The following is a 25403-nucleotide window of genomic DNA, read 5'->3' as shown; positions in this document are numbered from 1 at the left end:
GTCTAGTGGTTAGCATGTTGGCCAACACAGGAACAGCCTGGAGATGGGCATTTCTGTGTGGAGTTTGCATGTTCTCCCCGTGTGCGCGTGGGTTTTCTCCGGGTACTCCGGCTTCCTCCCACATTCCCAAAAACATGCATGTTAGGTTAATTGGTGACTCTAAATTGTCCATAGGTATGAATGTGAGTGTGAATGGTTGTTTGTCTATATGTGCCCTGTGATTGGCTGGCGACCAGTCCAGGGTGTACTCCGCCTGTCGCCCGAAGTCAGCTGGGATAGGCTCCAGCATGCCCCTGCGACCCTAATGAGGATTAAGCGGTATAGAAAATGGATGGATGGATGGATCAATTTCTCAATAGTATTTAAAATCGGGGAGATGTGAAAACATTTCTGTCCCATGGGGGGGGCATGACAGAAAATAATTGTGAACCACTGGAATGACCACACAGATTGCTAAATATTCACGATACAGTCTTTTCAGAAGGTTGTCTTTTCATTGCTACTTTCAATAGGAGAGACTTTTCTTAATGCACGGATCATCAAATTGTGGCACAAATTACACTGGTGATACGCAGGCACCATCACCAGGAACACCAGAGGTTTTTTTTTTAAATTAAATGTAATTATATTAGACAGCCATCCATCCATTTTCTATGCTGCTTATCCTAATTAGGGTCGTGGGGTATGCTGGAGCCTATCCCCGCTGACCTTGGGCAAGAGACGGGGTACACCCTGGACTGGTCGCCAGCCAATCGCAGGGTACATATAGACAAAAAGTCAATCACGCTCACGTTCATACCTATGGACAATTTCAAGTCGCCAATTAACCTAATCAGGAGTACCCGGACAAATCCCACACACGCACGGGGAGAACATGCAAACTCCACACAGAGATGCCCAAGTGGAGATTCGAACCCATGTCTTCCCGATCTCCTGATTGTGTGGCCAACATGCTAACCACTCGTCCACCGTGCGGCCCGACATTAGAGACATTTACAAATAAAATAATACTTCATATGCCACAAGCCAATTTCCTGCAAGCCACATATTTGAAGCTAAACCGTGACAGTAAGCAGAGGCAATAAAAACAGTGCTACTTGGAAAGTAAAATATTTTTGAGGCTGTACTTGGTTTAAAAAGAACCACTGGCTTACTGGCTGTAAGCAACAACTAAGCCTTTCCTCCCAGGCTCCCCCAACAGTTGTGAAATGTACTGTAATTATCTTTTTCCATCACTAATAAATAATGCTGTGTGGTAAACAACAAAGATTAGAAGCTAAAGAGGGCAAGCTAATCAATGTACAATTGGGTCACTGCGTTCCAAGTTTTGGCATTTCATGGTTACTTGTATGTTCTCATAAATTAATAAGAAAAATAATTTTGGTGTGTAAACACTGGACACGCTCTAGAACAGCATGCGCAGCGGATGAACACCTGCGGCACATCGCAAGGATGGAGAGTGTACTTGTCTCGCATGCCGCGGTTAAATACAGTGAGTGCCTCATTCGAAGCTACACAGAGTGGATAACATCGCTTATTCATTAACTCTTTGCACTTCATTATATCTCCTAAGTGTAAGCAGGCTCTTCTGGTGGAAATGCGCTGAGGAAAAGAAAAGCCATCACCATGACAGTAAAAATAAACATTACAGCCCTGAGAGGAAAAACAAACATTCGACTATCACAATCATCATTAACGATAACGAGCGCACCCTTCAGCATGTTAAAGCATGTACTCCTATGAAAGTGACAGTAATACCTACAGTAAGCAACGCACTGGTCTAATTTTTTTATATAAGCAACGCAGTGGGCTCATTTTTTTTATTTGGTCTCCTGCCTCTTCTACTTCCTCCTACCAATACGCCACAAAGCAGAGGTTAGGTGTTATTGTCCTTTTTTTTTTTTACTACTCTTTCATTTATTTTTTGTATTGAATGATTTTATTACTGCATTTATATGTTCTTCACGTGTTCTGTGTACAGTGTGAGGTCATTTAGGTATAAGACGGATAAGGCTTCTTCCAGGACTGGAGAAGGAGGAGCAAGTGACGTTTACCACAGAAGTTCCCACCCAGAAGTTATCATTCACTCCATATATACTGTGTGTGTATATATATATATATATATATATATATATACACATATATTATGGCCGCTCGTTGTGTTAATAAGACTCACGCTTTGTTGGTATGAATGTGTTTCCTAGGGGAGGTGAGTGACGGGCGGACAGGAAGTGACATCGAGGGTTCAGAACATTACTGACACCTCAGGACCATTGTAGAATACTACATAGCATCATTCACAGCATCTTTCAATGCGTCTTCTGAATGCCTTATATTTGTATTTAAGTTCAATTAGCTATTTTTATGCTTAAAAATGCTTAATTTAGGCGAAAAATACGTACAATTTGCTCCAATATGCATTTTTTTTTTTTTTACTATTCCTAGGCCGTATTCAACCAGGAAATAGTATGATTCATTAATTATTATAGTTTTGAGACCCTGTGATAGACTGAAGCCGCTAAATATGAACTGTAAGCTAAAAGTTTAGTGTGACAATAGTAATTAAATTAACATAATACACATAATTAAAAAAAAAACAGTACACTTAATAATGCTGAAATATCACGAAGGTTCAGCACTAAAATAATTATTTGATCTCTTTACATTTAAGGTGTTGAGAAGACAATTCAGTCATGGAAAAATGATTAGACCACCCTTGTTTCTTTAGTTTCTTGTTCATTTTAATGTCTGATACAACTAAAGGTAACTTTGTTTGGACAAATATAACAATGACAACAAAAATAGCTCATAAGAGTTACATTTTTTGGCAGTACAATGCTATAGCTATTCATGTAAGAACTTAAGTGATTTTGGTTATGATCAAGAAAACCATGGAAGTTGCTAGATATCAGCTCTTAAATTCAACTCTTATGAGCTATGTTTGTTATAATTGCATTTGTCCAAACAAATGTACCTTTATAGTTGTACCAGGCATTAAAATGGATCAATAAACTGAAGAAACAAGGGTGGTCTAATCATTTTTTCCATGGCTGTACGCCACCAGTAGGTCATCCATCCATTCATCCATTTTCTATACCGCTTCTCCTCTGCCACCAGTAGTCAAGTAAAAAAAACAGAAAACTTGTCAAACCTTCATCTGACTCGCTGTCTGAATCCTGATTGATGATGTCATTCCTCTGCTCCAGCGCTTGTTCCAGAGCTGCCTGAAGTTTCCGAGGCAACAGCGATGCCTCGTCATCCATCTAGAAACAAACAAAAAACACGGCACTCGATGGAGATAAACAACATTGACGATTACTTTAAGTTCTTCCTCTTTTGTTTTCAAGTTTAAAAACACACCTGTCTGATGAAACGGTCAGTTCCCAAGTCCACCATTAATGCCTGATGACAAAAAAAAAAACATCACCTTTCAGAATGATGTATCATCTACTCTCATTGAGCAGGATGAGATCCAATACAAGAGTTATATCAAAGATTTGAAAATAAAGTATATTTTTATGAAATGCACTGCGGAGAATGTTTTACTTCACCCCGCCAGAGTTATTTAAATGAACCAAAAGCTGAGTGAGCAGGAGCCCAGAACTTGCTGGCTGGTGGTGCAGTGCTTCAGGCACAGGACCAGCTGGACATGACTACTGCAGCTGTGTTGTCTCTGTGAAATACTGCATGCAGGTAAAATGATGATGGAATGTCAGAAAAGGGCTTTTCGTCTCTGTCACTGAACACACAAGGAGGTCGAAGCTCTTGTCCAGAGGAACATTTGTGAGGTCATAGGTCACTGAGAAGCTCACCATCCTAGTTCTCCTCCACCAAACTCATCCAAGCATAGATGGATGGATCATGGAAAAAAAGGCCTTTCCTAAACTGCTGGAAGGTGGGAGCATAGAATTGTCCAAAGTGTCTTGATAAGATAGTGTGTCCATATACTTTTGTCCACATGTCATTGCGTTTCAGGGTTACCAGTTAGCGCAGCTGTGTCCAAACTTTTTCCACCAAGGGCCACATACTAAAAAATGAAAGGATGCAAGGGCCACTTTGATATTTTGTAAACTCATGTAGATATGCTATATTTCAAGAAAAACTGCATCTCAGCTTTGTAATTTGGTCTGTATATATATATATATATATATATATATATATATTTTTTTGTAATTTTCCAAATATTACAACTTTCTTCTTAAATAATCTTTGTACATTTTCTACTCACAATATTTTTTTATATATAATATTTTTTTTTCCATAATACTGTATTTTCATTGTATTCCCATAATATTATAACTTTATCCCCAACCCAATTTTCAATAAATTATAATTTTATTTTGTATTGTTTCTCATAATATTATCACTACATAAGATAATTTCCAAAAACATTTCAACTGTATGCTACTAATATGATGTTATTTTCCCTCATATTACAAATTTATTCTCGTAAAATTGAGACTTTTTCGTTACAACTTTTTTTCTCCTATATTTTGACTTTATAATCGTAAAATTACAGCAGTTTCTTGCCATTTCTTCTGTTGTTTTTTTTTCAACTTTGTTTTTGTAAATTTTCTTCTTATATTTTGACTTTATCCCAGTGATATTTTGACAGTACCAAAATTTTATAACTTTTTCCTCAATCAAATTTTCCAAAAAATTACAACTTTGTTTTGTTTTTTCTCATAATGTTAAAAATTGTAAAAAAGTCTTTATTTTGACTTTTTTTTTATATTTCAACTTTATGCTACTAAAATTATCATAATTTTTCCTCATAATATTATGATGTTATTCTTGTAAAATTATGACTTTTTCCTGTTAGTTTACAACTTTTTCTCTTAATATTTTGATTATATTCTTGTAAAATTACTGTTGATTTTTCCATTTTTGCAGCTTTTTTTTTTTTTTTTAGTTTTCTTGTTTAATTATTTTTAGAATATGCCGTGGGCCGCAAATGGTCCCGGGCCGCACTTTGGAGACCACTGAAATAGCGTCACAATAGAGGAGATTTCATGAAATATCCCTAACCCTGCATGGCTTTGGTTTATGTTCATGTTGGGACATAATGACATGGAATCAGCATGACGGCATAGATCATATTACGATGGCAAAGAAAGTACTCACTTCTTCTACAGGCAACTCTTTGAGCTTGGGCAAGGAGCTGGACAGCAGCCCCACCAGGAAGGGAGTAGGGCAGCAGACAATGTCCAGCATGGACCCCGGCAGCACTGGGATGAAGGTGTGTTGCCAAGAGAAGGGGTAGAGCAGCGCCACCACAGCATGCATGCAGTTGGACAGCGTACTGATGGTGGGAGGTTAAAAATAAAACAACAATTGCATCTTAATCATTTTGCTGCACAGGTCAAATGAACAGTTTATTGATCCATTGTAATTCCTGGTACAACTAAAGGTACATTTGTTTGGACAAATATAATGATGATAATAAATATAGTTCATAAGGGTTTAATTTAAGAGCTGATATCTAGCAACTCCCATGGTTTTCTTGATGATAAGCAAAATCACTTAAGTTCTTAGATGAATAGCTAGAGCATTGTACTGCCAAAAAATATAACTCTTATGAGCTATTTTTGTTGTCATTGTTAGTTTGTCCAAACAAATGTACCTGGACTGAATACTGCCAACGCTGAATGCCGAATGAAAGTGGAATAGCTTTAATGTGTGGGTATCACCACCAATGACTGCTTAACGCTTTATCTACCTTACTGACTGCTCACATTGAGGGAGACACTTTTCTCATGCTGCCCCTTCGCGTGTGAATCCATGTCAATTCACATAGATACAGAAGTCAACCTAATGTATTGTTGAGTAATGGCCACTGGACATGCTGCAGTGGTTAAAATCGGAGCTCTGTTGACGTAAATAGGCCCAAAAAATGCAGCAATTCTGTGTCCCTTTGACAGCTGTGGTATAACATCCAGATCCCAAATAGCAGTCTGTCTTTCTCACGATCCGTCACTTGTTGACAGTGGCTGACCCTCCTCCTCCTCCCCCCTCCACCATCTCCCCCTTCGTCTGTTACATACTGTCCCGCCTGTGTTTCACAAGAGAGTGGAAATAAACTGTGGGCCCAATCATCCACACACACGCACACACACAAAGCAAAGCACCAAATCAGTATGGATCAAGGAGCAGAGCCGGGATCAAACATGGTATGCAAGAACGCCCCACTTGAGATAAAATTTTTAATGAGGAATGTTTTTCTGTGCTCGCTGTCAGCATAAACAAAAGTTGATGTGACTTCACACACACATTGGAACCTAATCTGCACTGATAAACATTGACAGTGTGTTCCTTTTCACTCTAATATTTGGCCAGGACTAAAATATGTCTTCTTGAAAGAGTAATATTAAATGTCATTGGTTAAAAAAAAAAGTTTTCCTCCACTTCACAAGCAACACAGAGCACTGCAGCTCTGCTTTGGCCTGAGGAAAGTATAATTCCAGATTCGGTCCCAACAGGGAGCAATGGGGCACACATCTTTGAGGACCACAGGTTAAATGCAGGCCTACCCAGGGAATACAGGGAACACCCTCGGCAGTAGCAGAGGCTCCTATTCAACTCTCAAAAAACAGCCATGCAACATGGAAACGGCACATAACAAGACATTACACTTCCTATACAACTGAATCTACATTATATGAAGACTTGAGGCCGTGGTCAGGTCAGGTAGCACGATCCTCCCATCAGCACCTACGGGTTTTCCTCAGGGATTTGGCACCAATGGAGTTCAGTCTAAGGTCAGGTCTTGCAGCCAGAAAGCAAGGCTGAGAGGACCAGGACCGGCCACAACATCAGGTACACCTGTAAAATTCTATACAAATTATATCCATTCATTTTCTATGCCGCTTATCCTCACTAGGGTATGCTGGAGCCTATCCCAGCTGACTTCGGGCGAGAGGTGGGGTACACCCTGGACTGGTCGCCAGCCAATCACAGGGCACATATATACCAACAACCATTCACACCCACGGACAATCCAGAGTCGCCAATTAACCTAACATGCACGTTTTTGGAATGTGGGAGGAAACCGGAGTACGCACGCACGGGGAGAATATGCTAACTCCACACAGAGATGCCCAACGGAGATTCAAACCCAGGTCTTCGCGATCTCCTAACTGTGTAACCACTCGGCCACCGTGAGGCTATACAGATTCTACTTTTACAAAGATAATACTGTCGTGCGTCCTGTGAAAAAAAAAATCTCTTTTTTTAACATGCATACAAAGGAATACAACAGTTCCACATCCAACAGTTTTACATTTTAACATGTCTGAAAAGGACTAGCAAGAAGCAGACCTTATTTAATCCTACTCCTTCTTCCTATCATTGCAATCATCTTTTTTCTCACTTCCTGTGTTCATTATACACTGTTCACATAAAGCTGACTTTGACTGAAATTTCGGCAAGACTAAAACATGGCCACCATCAAACAAGACATGTGGAGGGGAACAAGCGAGACTTAGCAACAACTACTTGGCCATTAGTCAATGATCATTTGTTTAATGATTATAAAAACTTATTATTGTGATTATTTAAAAAAAATAATATTTGGCCATTTACTGCATATGACACAAAGTTATGTAAATGTATTATTCCACCATTTCCCATGAAAGCCAGGCTGCTAGATGTTGAGGTTTTGGAGGTAATCCTGACATATTAGCTGTGGTTTTACTGCCAGGCTTGCTCACTGTGTTTAAGGCTGAATTGGCATATAATGTGTATCCTCAGAAACACAGGATTAAAAGACTCAAAAGTATGAGTGCAACAAAGGAGGAGGAGATGTTTCACCATCTGAGGCAGAAAAAAATTATTCATCTATAGTACCTTGGTGTGAAAGCACCCTAAGGGACAATTATAGAACACCAATCCAACTGTTCATTTTCCAGAGCCATATAATATACTGTATATTCCAAATAAATCTTAACCATACCATAGTTTATCTTCCATCTCCCTCTATTTCTGTCTAGCAGGTCCTCCAGCCAGCAGCTCTTATGGTTCTCATACAAGCTACAACCATCCCTCACAGTCTAACAGCTTCACATATGCACACAACAAAAGTATGAAGGAGGTTCCTAAAGGGGCAGATGAATATTCAGAGTTTCTCATCTAAGTGTGGGGGTTTAAACTGTGATGAGAAATACTGAAGTGAAAATCAGCTGGTCCCCCGCCTCCTCCCCCTCTTTTTTTCAACACCAAAAGAAGAACATTTGAAATGTTTTGATTGTGTGGATTTTACTGAGGGAAACTATAAATGAAACAAGCTATACTGCTGATAGCAACGTTGAAAAAGATGTGACAGTCTTTCAGACAAGATGATAGAAATCTGCCAATTCTTTGGGTTTAGTTAGATGAACAGGAATGATGAACTGGAGAAATTCAAGCAGTGGAAGGCTTGATAAGTTCAGCATGGTCATGAGAAAGCTATTGTTTAGTTTACCTCTTCACCCCCTTCCTTTTTGCTCTTCCTCTGACTTCCCTTCTTCATATTTCCTCTCCTTGCCTCCTTGTCTGCATCTCTTTGTGCACTCACTTTGCGCCAATACAAATCTGACTTCTTCTGGACATGTCATCTGTGGTTTATATTTAGAGTACGTAGCCTCTTTGCTACTGTAACCCAGAGCTCTACTATATTTAACTGTAACCGAGGCAATAAGAAGGATCACTCTGGAGGAAGTTAATTTAGGTGTTCATTTAACAATGTGTATTATTGTGGTGCAGAAGTGCACCACATCATCCTAAGAGCTATTTCTGATATTTTGGTTAGTTTTTTTACCAACACAAGAAGGTTATTATTACTGTTATATTGTTCAGGTGTACCTCATAATGTGTCCTGTCAGTGAAGATGTTTTGTAGCGATGGCTATTTTCACAAGCTGACGAATCACAAACAATAAACCAACAAATAAAAATAAGCTGACAAATATTGGGTTTCTGCACAGTACGGAAGAGAGGTTTGAGAACTTTGGATCAGGCTAAGTTGTTCAGAAAAATACATTCGCATGGTGGGAGGAGTTCACACACATGCGTCTACAATTTGGTTAACATGCACAAAATGCACCTGACAAGCGAGAGTTTCCTTACATAAGGCATAAGAACACTACAACCCTCCAGCATCAGCAGGGTGATTGATTTAAGTAAGTCAAAGGTGACTTAGCTGGTGATGATGTCATCCATTCCACCATCCAACTTGTGAGCACATGCAGCAGAGAGCAAATGATCTCTTAAAAATAAATTGCTCTTAAAGGCATGTATAATAAAAATGTCTTAACAACAATGTAATAACACAGTACAATAGTTACCACACAGACAGCGTGGCAACAAATAATCCGCTTCACAAAGCACTATTGTCTAAAATGGCTTTTCCTCTCTCAGTTCCTTTCTTGCTGGATATACATTTCTCGGGAAAGAGACATGCATCACGTTCCGCTGAGGAGATATTTTGGGAATGAATAACGCACCAGAGCCCCACAGGGAGTAACCCTTTTATCATGGAAACCATTAATGTAGCAGTAACGTAAGGAAACAAAAACACAAGACGAGCTCTGCACGTAAGCATGCTTAGTGTGGTGGAGTGTTTAAATCCACACATACGCATATTTAGCAGACTGTAAGATTAAATTTGTTCATGATCACAGCTAGTTTGTAATAGTATAATACAGATGTGTATAATACAGTGTGATGCAAGATGTTAGCACCAGTAACACACGTTCTTTGCCAACACTCACACGTGAGGGCTGAATATGGCATCATAAGACAAATGGTGACGGTCAAGCAGCACACAGGAAGTGCATTCCGTCCCCTGTGCAGTCACTGCCCTCGCTGATGTTTGTTTAAACTGGTCTCTGATGCACGGAGACTCACATCTCCTCCCACTCCACCCTTGCCCCAAACGTTACAAAAGAAACGCCCCTCGAGCCTGCAACAAGGGGACACACTGCGTCCTTAGAGACCCCTCATTACTCATTGGTGCGACCTCTTTTGACAGCTTTTATCTGACTCATCTCGACTGTGGCGGATCAAGCTGGTAGTGAGAGAAAAGTAATTATTGAGTGGAGAAAAACATCATTGTAGACTCAAATAGAATGTCACTCAGCGGAGCACAGACCTCAGTCAAGGTCAAACTGTTATGAAAAGAGAAAGAAAAATTCAATAGCGTTGTTCTTAATCCATCCATTTGTCAGTTTGCAGGCTACTTCATGGTTCACGAAGAATGACGTTAGATGTTACAAATGGACAATGTTGTATTCATGCCATAAGGATTCACATGGAAAAAAGCCCAAATAAAGTCTGTTTCTCAGGTTCTACCCTGGCCCATGCACTGTGCCATGCCTCAATGAAATCTTGTGGAAATCAGCTATGTTTTTACGTCACTGTGCTAACTAACTACAGTTAAGTCAGGCCAAATTTAGATTTAGGCTCCGTTCATACAGGAACGCTCCTGGGATTTTTTTTTGGCGGGTTGAAAAAAATCCGCGTCCATACTGTCCCGGATTAGTAAATAGTTGTATCCAGACGGAATCGGATCACTGAGTGAAAACCATGTAAGACACAAGGCACACCTACATGTGGCGCTGTAAACAGACACAAAGATGGAACCATGCGACAAACCATACTATAGAAGAAGAAAGGACTCATGTACCTAAGGCTTTCGTCTTCTGCTTTCCTAGGCTCGCCTAGACTTATGACAAAGTGGAATTGCATGTGTGTCATTTTGGGAGTATAAGACAAGAAAATAACGGGAGAACGTTGACTGCATTTTCAGATTTTCACACTCTGGAAGCCATTTTCAAATATACAGTTTCAGGGCATCCAGAATGCCGTTTCTGTGTGGATAAAATACTTGGCCGTTTTGACCTGAAAACGTTTCCGTGTGCATAGTCCCTTAAGTGACTTTTCACTGCTGAATGGGTGAATTCTAGCTGGAAATGACACAAGAAAAAGCACATCTTTTGCATCATCCTGAAGGATCATGGTCACTTCTGGTATAATCTAAACAGGGGTTTTTTCAAAGTGTGAGGCAAGACTCCCCTGGGTAGTGCCAGAATACTTCAAAGCAAGTGCAGCAGCTTCACAAAAATAAAGAAAAAACATCTTTTTCAAACCCGCTAAGCCAACTTGAGTTATGTCAAAGTCATAGTTAATCAATTTACCATAAATTGCGGTGTATAAGCCACTAAATTTAAAGGAAAAAACAGATTTGTTCTTATATAAGCCGCACCTGAGCCGAGAAGAACAAGAAGAAGGTCTACATCCAGTCGTTTATTTTCAGTACTCAGTGTTAGATGGATAGATAGATAGATACAGTACGTTATCCATCTCCAAGAGAACAACACAGCATTTTATGTTTTGCACACCAAGCATCATTGGAAAGTTTGATAGAACATTTGCGGCTGAGACACCAGAATTTACGGTATATCGCTATCAAGCATATCAAATGCTGCATACCAGTTAGTCTTGTCAAACTGCATGTACTTGTACATGCAGTAACAATAACACTATTATATTATGTGATGATGTCATAGTGACTATTTATTTATTTTTTATTTAGTGTTTTTGAAAATTAGCCTCACCTGAGTTTATCAGCCACAAAGATGACTCTGCGCTCGAGTAGCAGCGAGGCAAAGACCCGGATAACCTGCCGAACACCAAGGCAAGCAAACAGACTGTCAAAGTCCACATGCTCCAGTCTGGAGTCAGTGGGCCGCCTCAGCTCCATGACCTGAACAATCACAGAGAATTACCATGTAGGTTTGTGGATCCAATTAACAAGACCTAGAGGAGGTTATCACTAAAGTTTCCCTTCAGATGAGAAGTTCTAACATTAATGGGTTCTGTTTTATCAGCTGCTCTGACCTCATTTCCTGCACCGGGCAGAAAGGTCTTGACTTTGATGAGCTTTCCGGGTGCAGGAAAGGGCGACTCCATCAGGCTCCTCATGAAGGGGTAGACCAGAGCTGCTGATACGCCTCGCCGTCGCTCAACTTCATCCAGGATCTAGACGTTGTGAGGTAATAGTGTGGTGTCACATATTGGCTTTACTGAGTATTTTAACCATTGCAAGCCTGGAACCAATTGTACTGGTCAGAATATTTTGGTTCATTTGATCTATGCGTGTAAATAATACCCGACACTAAAATGCTGTCTTAATCATAAAGCAGCTTCATGCCCAGAAAGCGGATTTGGAGAGCCACTTGTTTGGCTCTAAAACACATAATTCTCATTTACTGTTACAGCAATTGAAACTCCTTCCTTCTCCGGGATGATACAAAACAAGGCAAACTAACAGGCACCGACTGCTTCATTCAAAGAATAAAATCTACATGGAAAAACAATCTTAGGTTACACTTATGATTCCTTCATCCTTGTTGTGCAACTAAAAATGGCTCAATTTTAATTTGTAAAGTGTTTTCATATTTCTCATTGGTCGCCCACAGACTTAAAACCTCCCACATTACTAAACAAAGAATAGCTGACATGGTGTATTTGAACATGTTATTCAGTTACACTCACTAAAGACAACACCGAGCACATCTGTACAATATAATCCAATAGAGATCCAATAGAGACGGAACAGAAATGTTGCCTTTTACAATTGTTGCAGTTGCTGGCAATGGTTTGGATCTGGACAGCATTATACTGAGAGCTGTTCCTAGCATTATATATCAAATCTCAGCATTGCAGCATTTTTTATACTGCTGTTATATTATATAGTATAAAGAATTATTATGTGTACATGTTAGTTGGCCCTACTTTGAACTAATTTGGATTAAAGGGGCTAAAGTGCAGGAAACAATTGCTTTGGGAAATCAGAAACTTACAAAAAACAATACTGACAATACTGTTCAGACAATCAACTGAAGGTCGGCTCAATGTCAAAATTCACTTTAGCTATAAGTGAAAACACACACACACACACACACCGCTTATCTAGGTCACGAATGCGCTTGGGTGCGTGTGCATGAACTCACAGTGGAGAACAAGTCAAAACACCCCAGCCTGCTGATGACACAGTACACTTCTGGAAGGCGAGGCCCTTTCCCACTCGGCTGAAAGAGAGCACAACAAATGGAAGAGCACCGATGACAGAATTATCAGCTTTAAAGTGGAGGCTGTGCTTTTATTACTTCAGCTAAACTTTGCACAAAAAATACAGGAAGAAAGAGTAGCACTTGTTTAAAAGGTGTGGAATTACTTTAAAAATAGGAACACCCAAAAGGACTCTGACGGTTGTTTATAGATTGTTGCTGAAAGCTACAATTTTTTTTAACTATTTGTTTGAGGTGAGCGCCTTTCATGTGGATATCCACTTCCTAAACACAGGTGCTTTATCTGCTTCTGCTGATGCTATCTACCTTCTTAACGTTCACTCACACGTAGACCGAGATGTTCCTCTAGAAAGTCTCGCACACGGGGAACAAGGCCTCAAGAAACGCCAAACCTCTTGTCCATATTAGGTATACAATTTTCTCTTGTTTCTTCTCCTCCTTTCCAAATGGATGATTAAATCAACTGTGTGGAGCTTGATTCAAGTCCTTAGGAATGCTTGCTTGCTGCCAACTTGCTGGACAGACAGCCGGGAGGAAACAAAGCTACTGAAGGAGAACGGCTCACCTCTTGTTCTAGCTTCATTAAAGCCCTCTTCTATCAATTTTCATCTATCACAGGAGACATGTATGAAAGTAATTCACTACATCAACCCTCCCGGTGAACCTCTGAGTAGTACACTGTAAACATTCTCAGAAATACTATATTCTATAGCAACCCGAAAATCAGCACCACATTCACAGAATCCCACACAGTGATGCTCTGTACCCACAAGTTATAAACTGGGCAGCTCAATAAAAAAGCTCAATAAAAACAGTTCAAAAAGCCCTGTGGTCTCATTATGAAGGCGAAACGTCCTGAAATGACAAAGTAAAGATTTTTGATGGTTTCTGTTGGTTTGTCATTCCCCCTTATATGCTTATAAACTTCCAGACACTTGGCAAATCTGTCATGAGCAAACATCAATGATGGCAGCAAGTCAAAACTCCTCTCTAGCAAGTAGAAACATTGAGCAAAACCAGGTAAGGCGGCCATCTGATGCAATCTGACGGGTAAAGGGTTTAAACAGGTTAATTTCAGGAGCTGACTTTATTATTTGTATTATTATCATCACTGCTGCACTGCTTTTCTTTGTTTTGAGGACAACATCTTGATGAGGCCGCATTCATAAAGGAGAGCATGATTACTATACTTAGTGGTAAGGAAGAGTCAAAAATGGGGGAAAAAGCATGTACTGTATAGATGTTCAGCCTTCGCTACTTTGGGTTAGATCAGAGGGTTTTCAGAGTGTGGCACAGTAAGCATCCCGTACTCCCCGAAAAACAGATTTCCTAGAGCATATTTTGTGGCATGCTCTGCTCACCCCAGATTCTGTTTATGCTCTCACTGTAGGAACGAACAATCAATTAACTTTTTTTTCCCATTTCACTCCTTTGACTTAACTTAGTATAGAAGGTTTGAAAAATCTGTTTTTCTTTCCTGGATAACTTAGATGAATGAGAATATTCACAGGCATGTTTTTCTTTATTTTTCTCAAACAAGTGCGCCTCCCCTGGAGTCTTCCCAGTGGAGGCCCGCCTCACACTTTGAAAACCACTGCAGATCATCGAGAATTAACAGTATCTATGTTGAAAAACACTTATATCTTTACATGAAAATAATATTTAGACAGCTCGCAGTAGACAATCAAGAAAAAAATAAGAAATTGATGAATGAATTGTTAACTTCTACTCCTACTCCTTTTGGACATGTGGAACTGTGAAAAAAATGACTCATGAGATGTATTCCATTGTAACCTTCATGTTCAAATAAACTAAACCAAACCAAACCAAACCAAACTTCCCCCATGGTCAATCAAGGAACCTTTGGCAAATGCCATTAACTCATAGGACAGTGATCATCACAAGCAAATTATGCTAGTTTTAAATGTGACTTTACTTTTAAATGCTACTTTTAGACGTGACTTGAATGTTTCCATTTCTGATGTTTATGTTGCTACTTTTTACCTGCTTTCATGTTAATTAGCTTTAGAATATTCAGGTGCAGTAGGTGACTTGTTTTGAGGCAAAGGCTTTAGCACTGTGTCTTTTTTATTTACACTATCTGTCTGTTTGCTTTCCTCCAGCCTCAGCAAACGGTCAGGCAACACACTAAAGGCGTCACTGGAAAACCATATCTCATGCGCAAATGAAAAGGTCTGTCACAACAAACAAGGCTCAGCAGGGTGTGCAGAGGGAGAGAGCGGGGAGGTGAACGGTAGCTTACCAGCAGGCGTCTGCAGTAGCCGAACCTCCTACTGCCATCCTCTCCAGTCAACATGAAGGAGAAGGTCTCGCTGAAGCATCGAAACAATAAATACAGTATTGGAATGGGAATTTGGTGGAATTTCATACAAAAAAAGTCAATTGTACTGGCTTATATAATATTTACAGTACTGTATTTAAATGATAATAAAATGTATTAATCAAAATTGTACTTTAATTCATTGACAAATATATAGTATTGACCTCTATTTTGTAAGTAGTCAACTATATTGACCTGTTTAGCAAATGTTGACCTACATTGGATCGAGTTCAGTATGTTTTATAAATACAATCAAAGTGGCCCACGCATCCTTTAATTTTTCTTTCTGCGGCCCTTAGTGGAAAAAGTGTGGACACTCCTGCTCAAGTGACTTGAAAATTATAGCAAAAAGTATATCCATCTTGTGGAAAAATATGACCTTTTAGTGCAGCCTTTCTGTTTTTGTAGTGTGTTGCAGGAGAACAATTTTTTGTGCGTACCTACAACGTTTTTTGCATGTAACTTTACATTCGCAAAGAATTTCCTACAAATATCTACTGTAGACTTTATCCTATATACCAGTACTAAGGGTGATGTTGCAGACCAGGTAAAAATACTGATATGCAGACATGGTGACACCAGAAATTCATATACCGGCGGCCCTCAGGTTACATATGAGTTATGTTCCTAGACTGTGATGTAAGTCGACTTTTGGTGTACATTGGATATACCTAAATTATTCCTAAATTAACTCCTAAGTCGCTCACACTGTACATAGAACGCAAGAAAGACATAAAATACAGTAATAAAACACAAAATACAAGCAGCAATCAGTAATAAAGTAATACAATAGAATAAAAAAATAAAAAGTAATAAAAAATAAATGTTAAAGCCCACTACACTGCTTGGTTATTATTGTGGCTTTTATAGAAGCACATCCTTTAACATGCTTGTGTGTGTGCGGGAAGAGGACGAATCCATGCAGAGGACAGTTGAGTTTGCTGATCTTGCTTTGGCGTGCTTGCAGCAGAAAGTAGCCTGTTTTGTTTTTGCAATAAAGCAATTGTTGATCCACCACATACTTATCACCCTTACAACTTCCGGTTAGATGTTACAATACAATCTTTATCCTTTATGGTGGTTGCGACAATGCAGTGTTGAGAGTAGTGTGGCTGCGTGTGAGCTGCCCATAGTGTATTTTTCTGCTGTAACTAGTTCTCGAGCAAGTCTCATGTTTACGGACCAAAATTACGTTTTAATTAATTTATGGGAGCCCGTAATGCCTACTCAATGTTAGAATGTTTGGCCATACCTGGAAAACTCTGACACGGGACTCCAGTCCTTTGCATCAGGGAAACAGAACTGAGGAATGGCTTTGAGCCTCTGTTCTGCCTCCCTCATCTGCTTGGTGGGCCTATCAAGCTGTAGAACCAGAGCAAAGAAGTTTCAGGAACTCATTCGGATAATTCTGGCCACAAAGATCACAATAAGAGAAGTTCTGTTGTGTTAGAGATACTGTACAGTTGTCAAGCTGCACTAGGGTCCTTCTTCTGGTGCCTGGAATGTTGTGTTTTTTTTCTTTACTTGTTAGTTTATCTGTCTTTAAAATAAATGTTAAAAGCTTTGTCAGTACTGTCACCTGCTATTAATCTTAAATGCAACTGTCATTTGAAGATTGATCTCTACGCCAGAAGAAGCAACTATGAATAAATACAAGTAGTATCCCCTGGCTTTCCTCCCCTGGTAGAATAAAATTCTTAGCATGCGAGGTATGAAAGCGCAAACCAGCAAACAACAATGGCCTCACCTTAGGGAACTGGTAAGTGACCTCTGGGGAGTAGGAGTTCTTGCTGGGTTTCTTTTTCAAAGAAACAACTACAAAATACTCAAAGAGTTCTCTCTCTTGCCACTCAATTAGCTGCAGCTCCAGTGTGCGGTAGCTGGGGGCCTGTCGAAGGATTGATTGCAATTTCAACAACCTCTGGGTGTGAGCTGAGGAGGGAACCAAACGTGTTTTAGATCATTAGGTTATGATTCATACGGTAATTTAGTGGCACCGCTGACATGTGAACAGGTTAAAACAGGCCTAAAACATCTACAAATGTGGTATTTTTTTGTTTTCAAAGTTTTCATTAACTGCTAACATCTTAGGTATTTGGCAAAGGTTGTGGTCAGAATTTGTAAGGTCAACACAGGGCACTCCTAACAAACAAAACTGACATGGGAAACCGTTCCACCCTCACAGAAGACCAGCGCCTTAGCCCTGGAAACTGGTGATGTGACTACTCACCTTTGAACCTGTCATCAGAGTCGCTCTCACTCTCACTGTTGTCATCTGGGGACAGACAAGAGACAGACAAGAAGCTTTTCTAGGGGTCAAAGAGCAATTTCACAAACGTGTTGAGTTCTTGGGAGGGACAGAGGTAGGCCCCTGTTTAGATGCAAATATTTACGCCCTTAGAGACAAGCCAAAAGGACAGCCCCTTACCTCTCAAAGATGAGGTTTCGAGATTGGACATGGACAGCTTTTTAAGTCTCTTCTTTCCACGTTTAGTGCAGTAAATAGAGTTGATCCTCTGGACCAGCTGTGAACAGAAAATAGCCCTTTAGGGTATTCTTGGCAAACACTCGTGGCCTGGATAGACAGACAGATAGACTGACAGGCAGATAGTAAGATAGATACAGTGGTATCCACAAAAGGAGGCAAAATTTGTGTACCGTACCAAACTGGACCAAAATGTCCTGCTCTTTGGAAATAGAGTTATACTGTACATATACTTTTCAAGTCATTATAAAAAACCCTACACGCAAGGCCAGAGAACACAAACAGAGCTCTCTGAGGGCTAAGTGGAGAAGTTTGTGTTGGATCAGGCAGTATATACCTTGGGAATCCTCCAGTGCCTGTGTGAGGCCAGGTTATCACTGGTGCCACAAAGGCTTTCATCCAGCAGAATACAAGAGGAAGCCGATACACCCATCTGGGGGAGGAGCAGCGTTTCATCATGGCTGTGGCGTTTGGACAATTGTGACACCCGCTGACTCGGTCTGTCGTTGGTACCAGTGAGCCGAAGGGACTGGCTGCTGGGTTTGGACGGTAACTAGTCACAGAGAATACAATGTGAAATGATTGGTATATTTTACTTGCCGTTAACAAGTATATTAATGGACCTGGCAACAGGTCTATGGCTTACCTGAGGAGGAGAGTTGTGCTTCCTGTCCATGGCAGTCCAAGATCTGCTGGTCTCCAAATGACAGGTTTTACGACCCAAACTCCTGCGTTTTAGGTCAACATCCTCATATGGATTCTCTTTCTCTGTGGAGACATGTTTAAATTCAGTATAGCTCAAATGACAATAAATATACGAATGCAGTCCTAGAGACGGTTCGGTCAAAAAGGGCAGCAAATAGTGGCCAGAGCGTCAGAGGGGAACACTCTGGTTTGTGTGTAAGGCCAGGAGTCAAGAAAGGTAAGTCAAAGGTCATTCCCAGCTGGATTCCTCTTTTTCAAAACAGTTGCTGTTGGCGCTGGGGCCCACAGAACCCAGTGAGCCAAGCTGAATCTGATGAGTCACTGTCCAGGCATGCAAACTGTCTGCTTCACTGAGGAAGAGGAGGATCATCTTTTGTGCAATTTTTGTGCAATGAGAGTCAAGCATTCAGAATATTGAAAATCTAAATAAGCATCTAGCTCATTTCAACTTGGTATTGCATCAAAAAAGAAAGATAGCTGCATTCGACCCAGGGTCTCAACTTTATGGCATTGCTGGAAATGTGCAAGTCCCTTTTGGTCATCTCAGCTCATTGTTTAACTTACAACCCACAACTTTCATTGTTTGGGCTCACTGGAATGCTCTCATCGTGTTGTATTTGGCTGTAGCAGGCTGCTCTCTTGAGAGAAAAAGACCTAAAACCCAGTGTGCCTTGCCTTCCTCACTCCAAATTGGTAAAAAGCAGGCCAGATGCCAAAGATGTCTCTTATGTGTTACTAGTGGTCAACAATAAAGCTGAAACTAATTTACTATTACCAGATCAATGTGCCATCAGAAGAAAAACATTGAGTTTGCTCTGCAACAATTAATCAGTTAATCGAAGTTGTATCGATTACCCAATTAATCAACAACTATTTTGGTAATCCATTAATAGTTTTTTATTTAAATATGTAAATATCCTCTGATTTCAGCCTCTCAAATGTGAATATTTTTTAATTTCCTTAGTCATATCCATGAAAGCAGACTTATTATATTTGTGTTTTAGCCAAAACAAGATATTCACACATATCAGCTTTGACTTTGGAAAATAGTGATGGGCATTTTTACCTCTTTTCTGATATGTTGGGACCCAACCACTAACTGTCGGTGTTTGCGTCATATTAATTTGGTCCAGGTATGGCCTATCCAATTACTCCATTAATTGAAACAACAAGCTTCAGATTAATCAACTAAAAAAATGATCATGATTGTATTTTTGTGTACATCTATTGTTTGAAGCTATTTGACAAACATGTCGATTTTTTTAATGTGACATTTTTTAACAGAATATTCATGCAGCAACCTGGTGTTTGTGCACTCATTCGCTCTGTCAGTTCTATTTCTGAATAAAGAGGCGGAAATTTAAAATGTTCTTTTTAAATCCAATTCATCAATTAATCAAAAAAATAATCGACCGATTAATCAGTTATCCAAATAATCATTAGTTGCATACTTGATTCAACAAGTTTGCTAAGTCTCTTGAAACACCAAATCGCTGTGTTTGTCCATCCTTCCCTCCTGAAGTATCTGTTACGTTCTGTGTTGTCGCTCTGCTGCTGCCTGTCTGCCATGTCATTGCAGTGCACCGCAGCCCGGTAGAAGACGGAGTTTCCTGCACACACCTGTGGCTAATCACTCTTCTGGCCTTTTTAAGCATGGCAGCAGCAGCAGTTGCTCTTTGCCAGATTGTCCCTCATGCTTCTCACGCCTTCCGCTTTCGGCTCCGTGGTTTGCTCATCTCCTGTACCTACTGTGCTCTTGGCTTTTAGTCTGTACCATACTGTAAGTTCCCCCCACTAGTTTTCTCAACATTGTTCTTATTTCCAGCTAAGGTTAGTTTTCCTGCCTGTCGTTTTCAACAGTGTTTTTTGTTCCCTTGTCTTGCGCCCATTGTTCTGCCTACTGGTTTTTAGTAGTGATTTTTGGTTTCTGTATTTTTGTGCTGTGCTATTTTTTTACCTTGGTTGTACTTTTCCCTCTTCGGAGGACGCCTTTTGTTGTAATAAATATTTTTTTGTTCGCTGAGTGTGTCTCGGCATATTGGGCTCCTGAAACCGGCTCACGTCGTTCTTGACAGTATCCTTATTGCATAATTGCAGATTTAACAACTAACTTGTTAAATGTCAAGTTATAGTCCATTAACGTATACTCTGCAGTTACTGATTAATAACTTAGAGTTCAAAAGGAAAGTGTATGCACAGTATAGAGAAATCCAGCTCTCACTAGCATTACCCAACTGAAAGCAAACTTAAATAAAGCAAACATTTGTCCTGAGTCCAAATCAGCTCAAATATGTACGCCGAGAAAAGTTTTTTGACAAGATCAACAAACAGTTGTGAGAAAGTAAGCAAAACAAAGCAAATACTTAACATATATAGGACTGAAAAAAGTAAGGAGCTTGTCGTCCAAACCAATAGGGGGCAGTATATTGTTGGCAGCACAGGGCAGCAAAAATCTGAACCTTTTCTTAAAGTTGTACTGACTATCTGATTTTTGACAGTGGCTTGTGAAGCTCTTTCCAAGTGACTTTTTTGCTGAAGTGTGACTTTTTCCTGGCAGTTGAACAGCATAAACCACATGTAATTCAGCCTTTTCCAGCTCAGTCTTGGGCCATTTCCACATGTGGTCTTCAATGCTGTGCAGGTAGAGCATTGTGCATTGCAACCTCAGTCTGAGCCACCAGATAGGAATTCATGCAACCTTGACGCCATATACCATAGATCAAGGGTCTTCAATTAGATGGATACTGTAGATACTACTATGATCTGTTCTATTTTATTTGTCAATGCTATGTCTAATCACAGGCCGCACGGTGGCTGAGTGGTTAGCGCACGGCCACACAGTCAAGAGATTGGGAAGATCTGGGTTCGAATCTCCTCTGGGCAACTCTGTGTGGAGTTTGCATGTTCTCCCAGTGCGTGCGTGCGTTTTCTCCGGGTACTCCGGTTTCCCCCCACATTCCAAAAACATGCATTATGTTAGGTTAACTGGCGACTCTAAATTGTCCATAGGTATGAATGTGAGTGTGAATGATTGTTTGTCTATATGTGCCCTGCGATTGGCTGGCCACCAGTCCAGGGCGTACCCCGCCTCCCGCCCAAAGTCAGCTGGGATAGGCTCCAGCATACCCCCGCCACCCTAATTAGGATAAGCGGCATAAAAAATGGATGGATGGATGTCTAATCACTACTACACTTATTAACTCTTCATTCTTGTGAGTTCATTGTCAGTACTCACCATTATCCAACAATGTTCTGTTATGTCTACTTTATACTTAATTATTTACTATAATTGTCATATAAAGTATATGGTGACAAGAACTTAAGACTACTTTTTTACCACATTATTACATTAGCTTATCATTTTCCTGAGTATTTTAAACCAGCAAGAGTGCATTTGGAATACAGGAAGTTATCAAATGTATTGCAGTTGATGGGGGGTAGGAATAAATAAGCTTTGCTTCTTCCCACTCCGACATGTGGAACTGTGAATTGTAATATGTGATGCATTCCAATGTAACTGGTATGTATGTTCAAATAAATTACACCATAACCATAACCATATTGGTCCGTCCCTTCACGGTTAAATGTTCGTTTTTCCCGATCAACTGTTGTTACTTTTGAGAAAGACATGGTTCTATTCGAAGACTAAGTGGCAAAGAAAATGGATGGTTGTCATTCGCTCTGTAGGTAAACAAGTGATTTCATTGGCTCATTTTGAGTGACGTCACCGCGTTTACTGTCACATTAACCGTAATAACTAAAGTAATTACGCCCGCAAACTGCCGCTGCGATCGGTCCGCGAGCATGGTTATATGTTATTATATTTCCCATTCACTTTAATTGGTCACGGATCCGTAAAGGGCCATCACTAGGTCCGGATCCGGACCGAGGTCCGCCATTTGGTGACGGCTGCCATCGACATTAATTTCAAAAGCTGCACTGGAAATTTTACTTTCACTTGCCACATGGGGGATAGTGTCACAATCCTACCATTCCTGACTCCAGTTCTACACACAGACCCATGTACTGAAGTAACAGATATTGCTGCATAAAACGATAAAATGTATTTATTTCTGTCTTTAGCAGTTTTATTAAATCTTTGAGACTTTTTGTCCTTTGGCTGCCATTACGCCATCATCTTGTAAGACCTCAGAATCTCTCTTCAGATGTTTGTGTGTGATGGCACTGCATAAGGCTAGCAGTGATGGCAAAGAGGAAATAAGGCATATAGAACGACCATAGAGCCAACAGTGAAACTTACTGCGACATAGGAAAGTAGTACATATGTCTCTGTCCTGGCTGTTCAGTACAAAATGGCACGAAATGAATAATAATTTTTTTTTTAAGTGTGCAATGTACACTGAAGTGGTAGCTGTATTTATTTTTGATTTGAAGGCTAGTCAAGCACAGGCATGAACAAGTATGTCAATGCGTCCATCACTCATCATCAAAGTTATGGGTCAGCCCACGATTACTGTAATTGGTTTTGTTTTAATGCTATCAGCAGTAAGGTAAGATCACGATGGTTACTACTTTCTACTATGGCTTTAGCTTTATAGCCAAGATGAGGTGCTCAAAACATACAGCACATACACTGTAGCGCAAAGTAGAATTGCTGCCCCTCCGTGATACAGTAGGTCTGCGTCTAGACAAGTAAAGTGGTATTATGAGACAGGATGGACTAGTGCCAACTTTTAAATGTTTTAAATTCGATACACAGCATCTTTAAAAGGAAGACAAGCAATGTTATCTCAAAGAATAGGGAAAATAATATAGCTACCAAATACCTGTCTTAGTTACATCCCGAGGGGAAACGCTATATACTCAGGATGTCAAACAAGTGTGTTTGTGTGTGTGTGTCGAGTGTGTTTACAATTAACCTACAATCAGAACTTTGTTCAGTTACTTACGGGGTTAATTTTTAAACTTGTAAAAAGGTGACGACAAAGACAAAATATAGTACTGATGCTGTGTCACAGAGTAAATTTCACCCGAGTTGCGGATCACAATGAGAAAGTCCCCCGTGACGCCATGCAGTGCAGCAACTCCATTAAACTGAAGCAGCGCTGTAATGAGAGCCTGCTGGGAAAATTACTATATACGAGTATGTCTGTGAAGCAGCTAATGTACTGCAGGGTACTAATCTACTGCTCTCTAACACACAGTATCATGCAGTGAGTGGACACACCTTAACTCCACTCTGTGACTGTACATCTCTATACACACAATGTAATCTCTGGCAAGGGAGAGAGGTACTGAACAAACTATGATGTCTGTATCACCTTACCGTATGAAATGGACACTCTACAGTACAAAAGCCCAATTGTGCATTTGGCAGCAGCAGTGCGCACACCATTAGTTTGTCCTTCCTGAACAGATTCTGTCTGGAATCACACTGAGTAACGAATAATACTTTCAGTATCTATAACATAACAAAAATACAACCTAAGTACAACTAGTGCAATCTGATTCTGTGTATGTTCCAAACCGTCTGCCAGATGTATTCACAAGAGCAGAAGCAAAAACGTACGTCATTGACGGTAACACACCGTCATGTCGATGAATCAGATCAAGACTCAACATCACAGACGGCTGAATCATAGCATCAGTGTTGTAAAGTGTCTGATTCATCGACCGCTGAACTATTGCCTCATTGACACACGATTAATAAATTACACTTGTCTGGTCCCCTTTTTTCAGCATAGGTCACAGTTAACTTGCATTCACATCAAGACTAAGCACAGCCCAAGCTAGCCAAGCCTTGGTGTTGCTTAATGTATTTGTCCTCAAGCAAGAGAGGCTGATTATTATTGGACCACAGAGGGCCCTCTTCTAAAACGGATCATTTGGCCTATAAAACACAACATACATAGTGGTGTAGTTGTGATGCATATCTTTTTTTAAATAGCCACTCTATGCCGCAACCTTTACATAACCTGAAAAACAATGGAACGTTTTTAAAGATTTCAATGAAAATCAGTCATGTTCTTGCACTACAGCACATCCTCAGCTCAGCATCAACAAACTGAGCAGTGAAACTGAGCAGAAGAAATAATATGATTGCGTGAAACTTGCATATCTAAACATTTTGCCTGTATGTGGAAATCAATGAGTGTTTATCATTCAAGTTTCACCATGAGACACAGTATCCATGAATGTCTACGCCAGGCTTTACTCACACTGACACACATTTCCAGAACATTAAGTATGCCCATGGGGACTGACAATGGGAATGGGCAGAAGGCCTGGGGGCATTTGCTTGTGGAAAGGAATTTGGCTTCAACGTGTCCAGCATTTCATGTACTGTAATTATGATCTCACAAGTAATGAATCCGTGCAGTTTACAATGAGCTGCTCAACATCCTCGCGAGACATCCTTCAATTTTGGTTTTGTCTTAATGGGCAAAGGTAAAATCAAGATTACTGATTTGCTCTAAGTCGATTGTGCTTTTGAGCTAAACCACAAAACATTTTTGTGCAAATAGTCTGTTTAACCAGACACTGTTACTCATTATCTTAATCAGTAAATGGCAGCCACACAAGTGCTTTGTTAATCTCATGCTGAGGCCCCAAAGGTTTTCACTGACCACTTCCATGCCGACACATTTGCAGTCCACCACACTTGCAAAGGGCATACATACGCTGCATAGTGCCTAGTTTGTTCTACAATTTCTGTCCAGTCAAAAGGTACTCACCAATCAGAATCATGGAAAAACTATATACAGTCGTCCCTCGTCACATTAAGTTTTGAATTTCACAACTCTATCACGGTTTATCAAATATACTGTATATCAATTTTTAAATCG

General features: G+C 40.1%; 1 protein-coding gene across 4 annotated transcripts in view; it reads right to left on the bottom strand.

The window, feature by feature from the left end:
• Positions 1-25403, bottom strand: part of dennd2b (DENN domain containing 2B) — a 55841-nt gene that overhangs the window by 4180 nt on the left and 26258 nt on the right. For all 4 annotated transcript variants that reach the window (XM_054770444.1, XM_054770442.1, XM_054770443.1 and 1 more), the window contains 13 exons: positions 18539-18660; positions 18230-18445; positions 17836-17932; positions 17638-17682; positions 17155-17339; positions 16660-16769; positions 15330-15399; positions 12989-13066; positions 11874-12014; positions 11591-11739; positions 5125-5302; positions 3361-3402; positions 3152-3263 (listed from right to left, as the gene is read on the bottom strand). In XM_054770444.1, coding sequence (XP_054626419.1) covers positions 3152-3263; positions 3361-3402; positions 5125-5302; positions 11591-11739; positions 11874-12014; positions 12989-13066; positions 15330-15399; positions 16660-16769; positions 17155-17339; positions 17638-17682; positions 17836-17932; positions 18230-18445; positions 18539-18660 — 1545 coding nt within the window. The remainder of the gene's footprint in view (positions 1-3151; positions 3264-3360; positions 3403-5124; positions 5303-11590; positions 11740-11873; positions 12015-12988; positions 13067-15329; positions 15400-16659; positions 16770-17154; positions 17340-17637; positions 17683-17835; positions 17933-18229; positions 18446-18538; positions 18661-25403) is intronic.

Source organism: Dunckerocampus dactyliophorus, chromosome 3, assembly GCF_027744805.1.
Source record: "Dunckerocampus dactyliophorus isolate RoL2022-P2 chromosome 3, RoL_Ddac_1.1, whole genome shotgun sequence".
Lineage (NCBI taxonomy): Eukaryota > Metazoa > Chordata > Actinopteri > Syngnathiformes > Syngnathidae > Dunckerocampus > Dunckerocampus dactyliophorus.
Note: the sequence above shows the minus strand (reverse complement) of the source record. Positions and strands in the feature narration are given on the sequence as shown.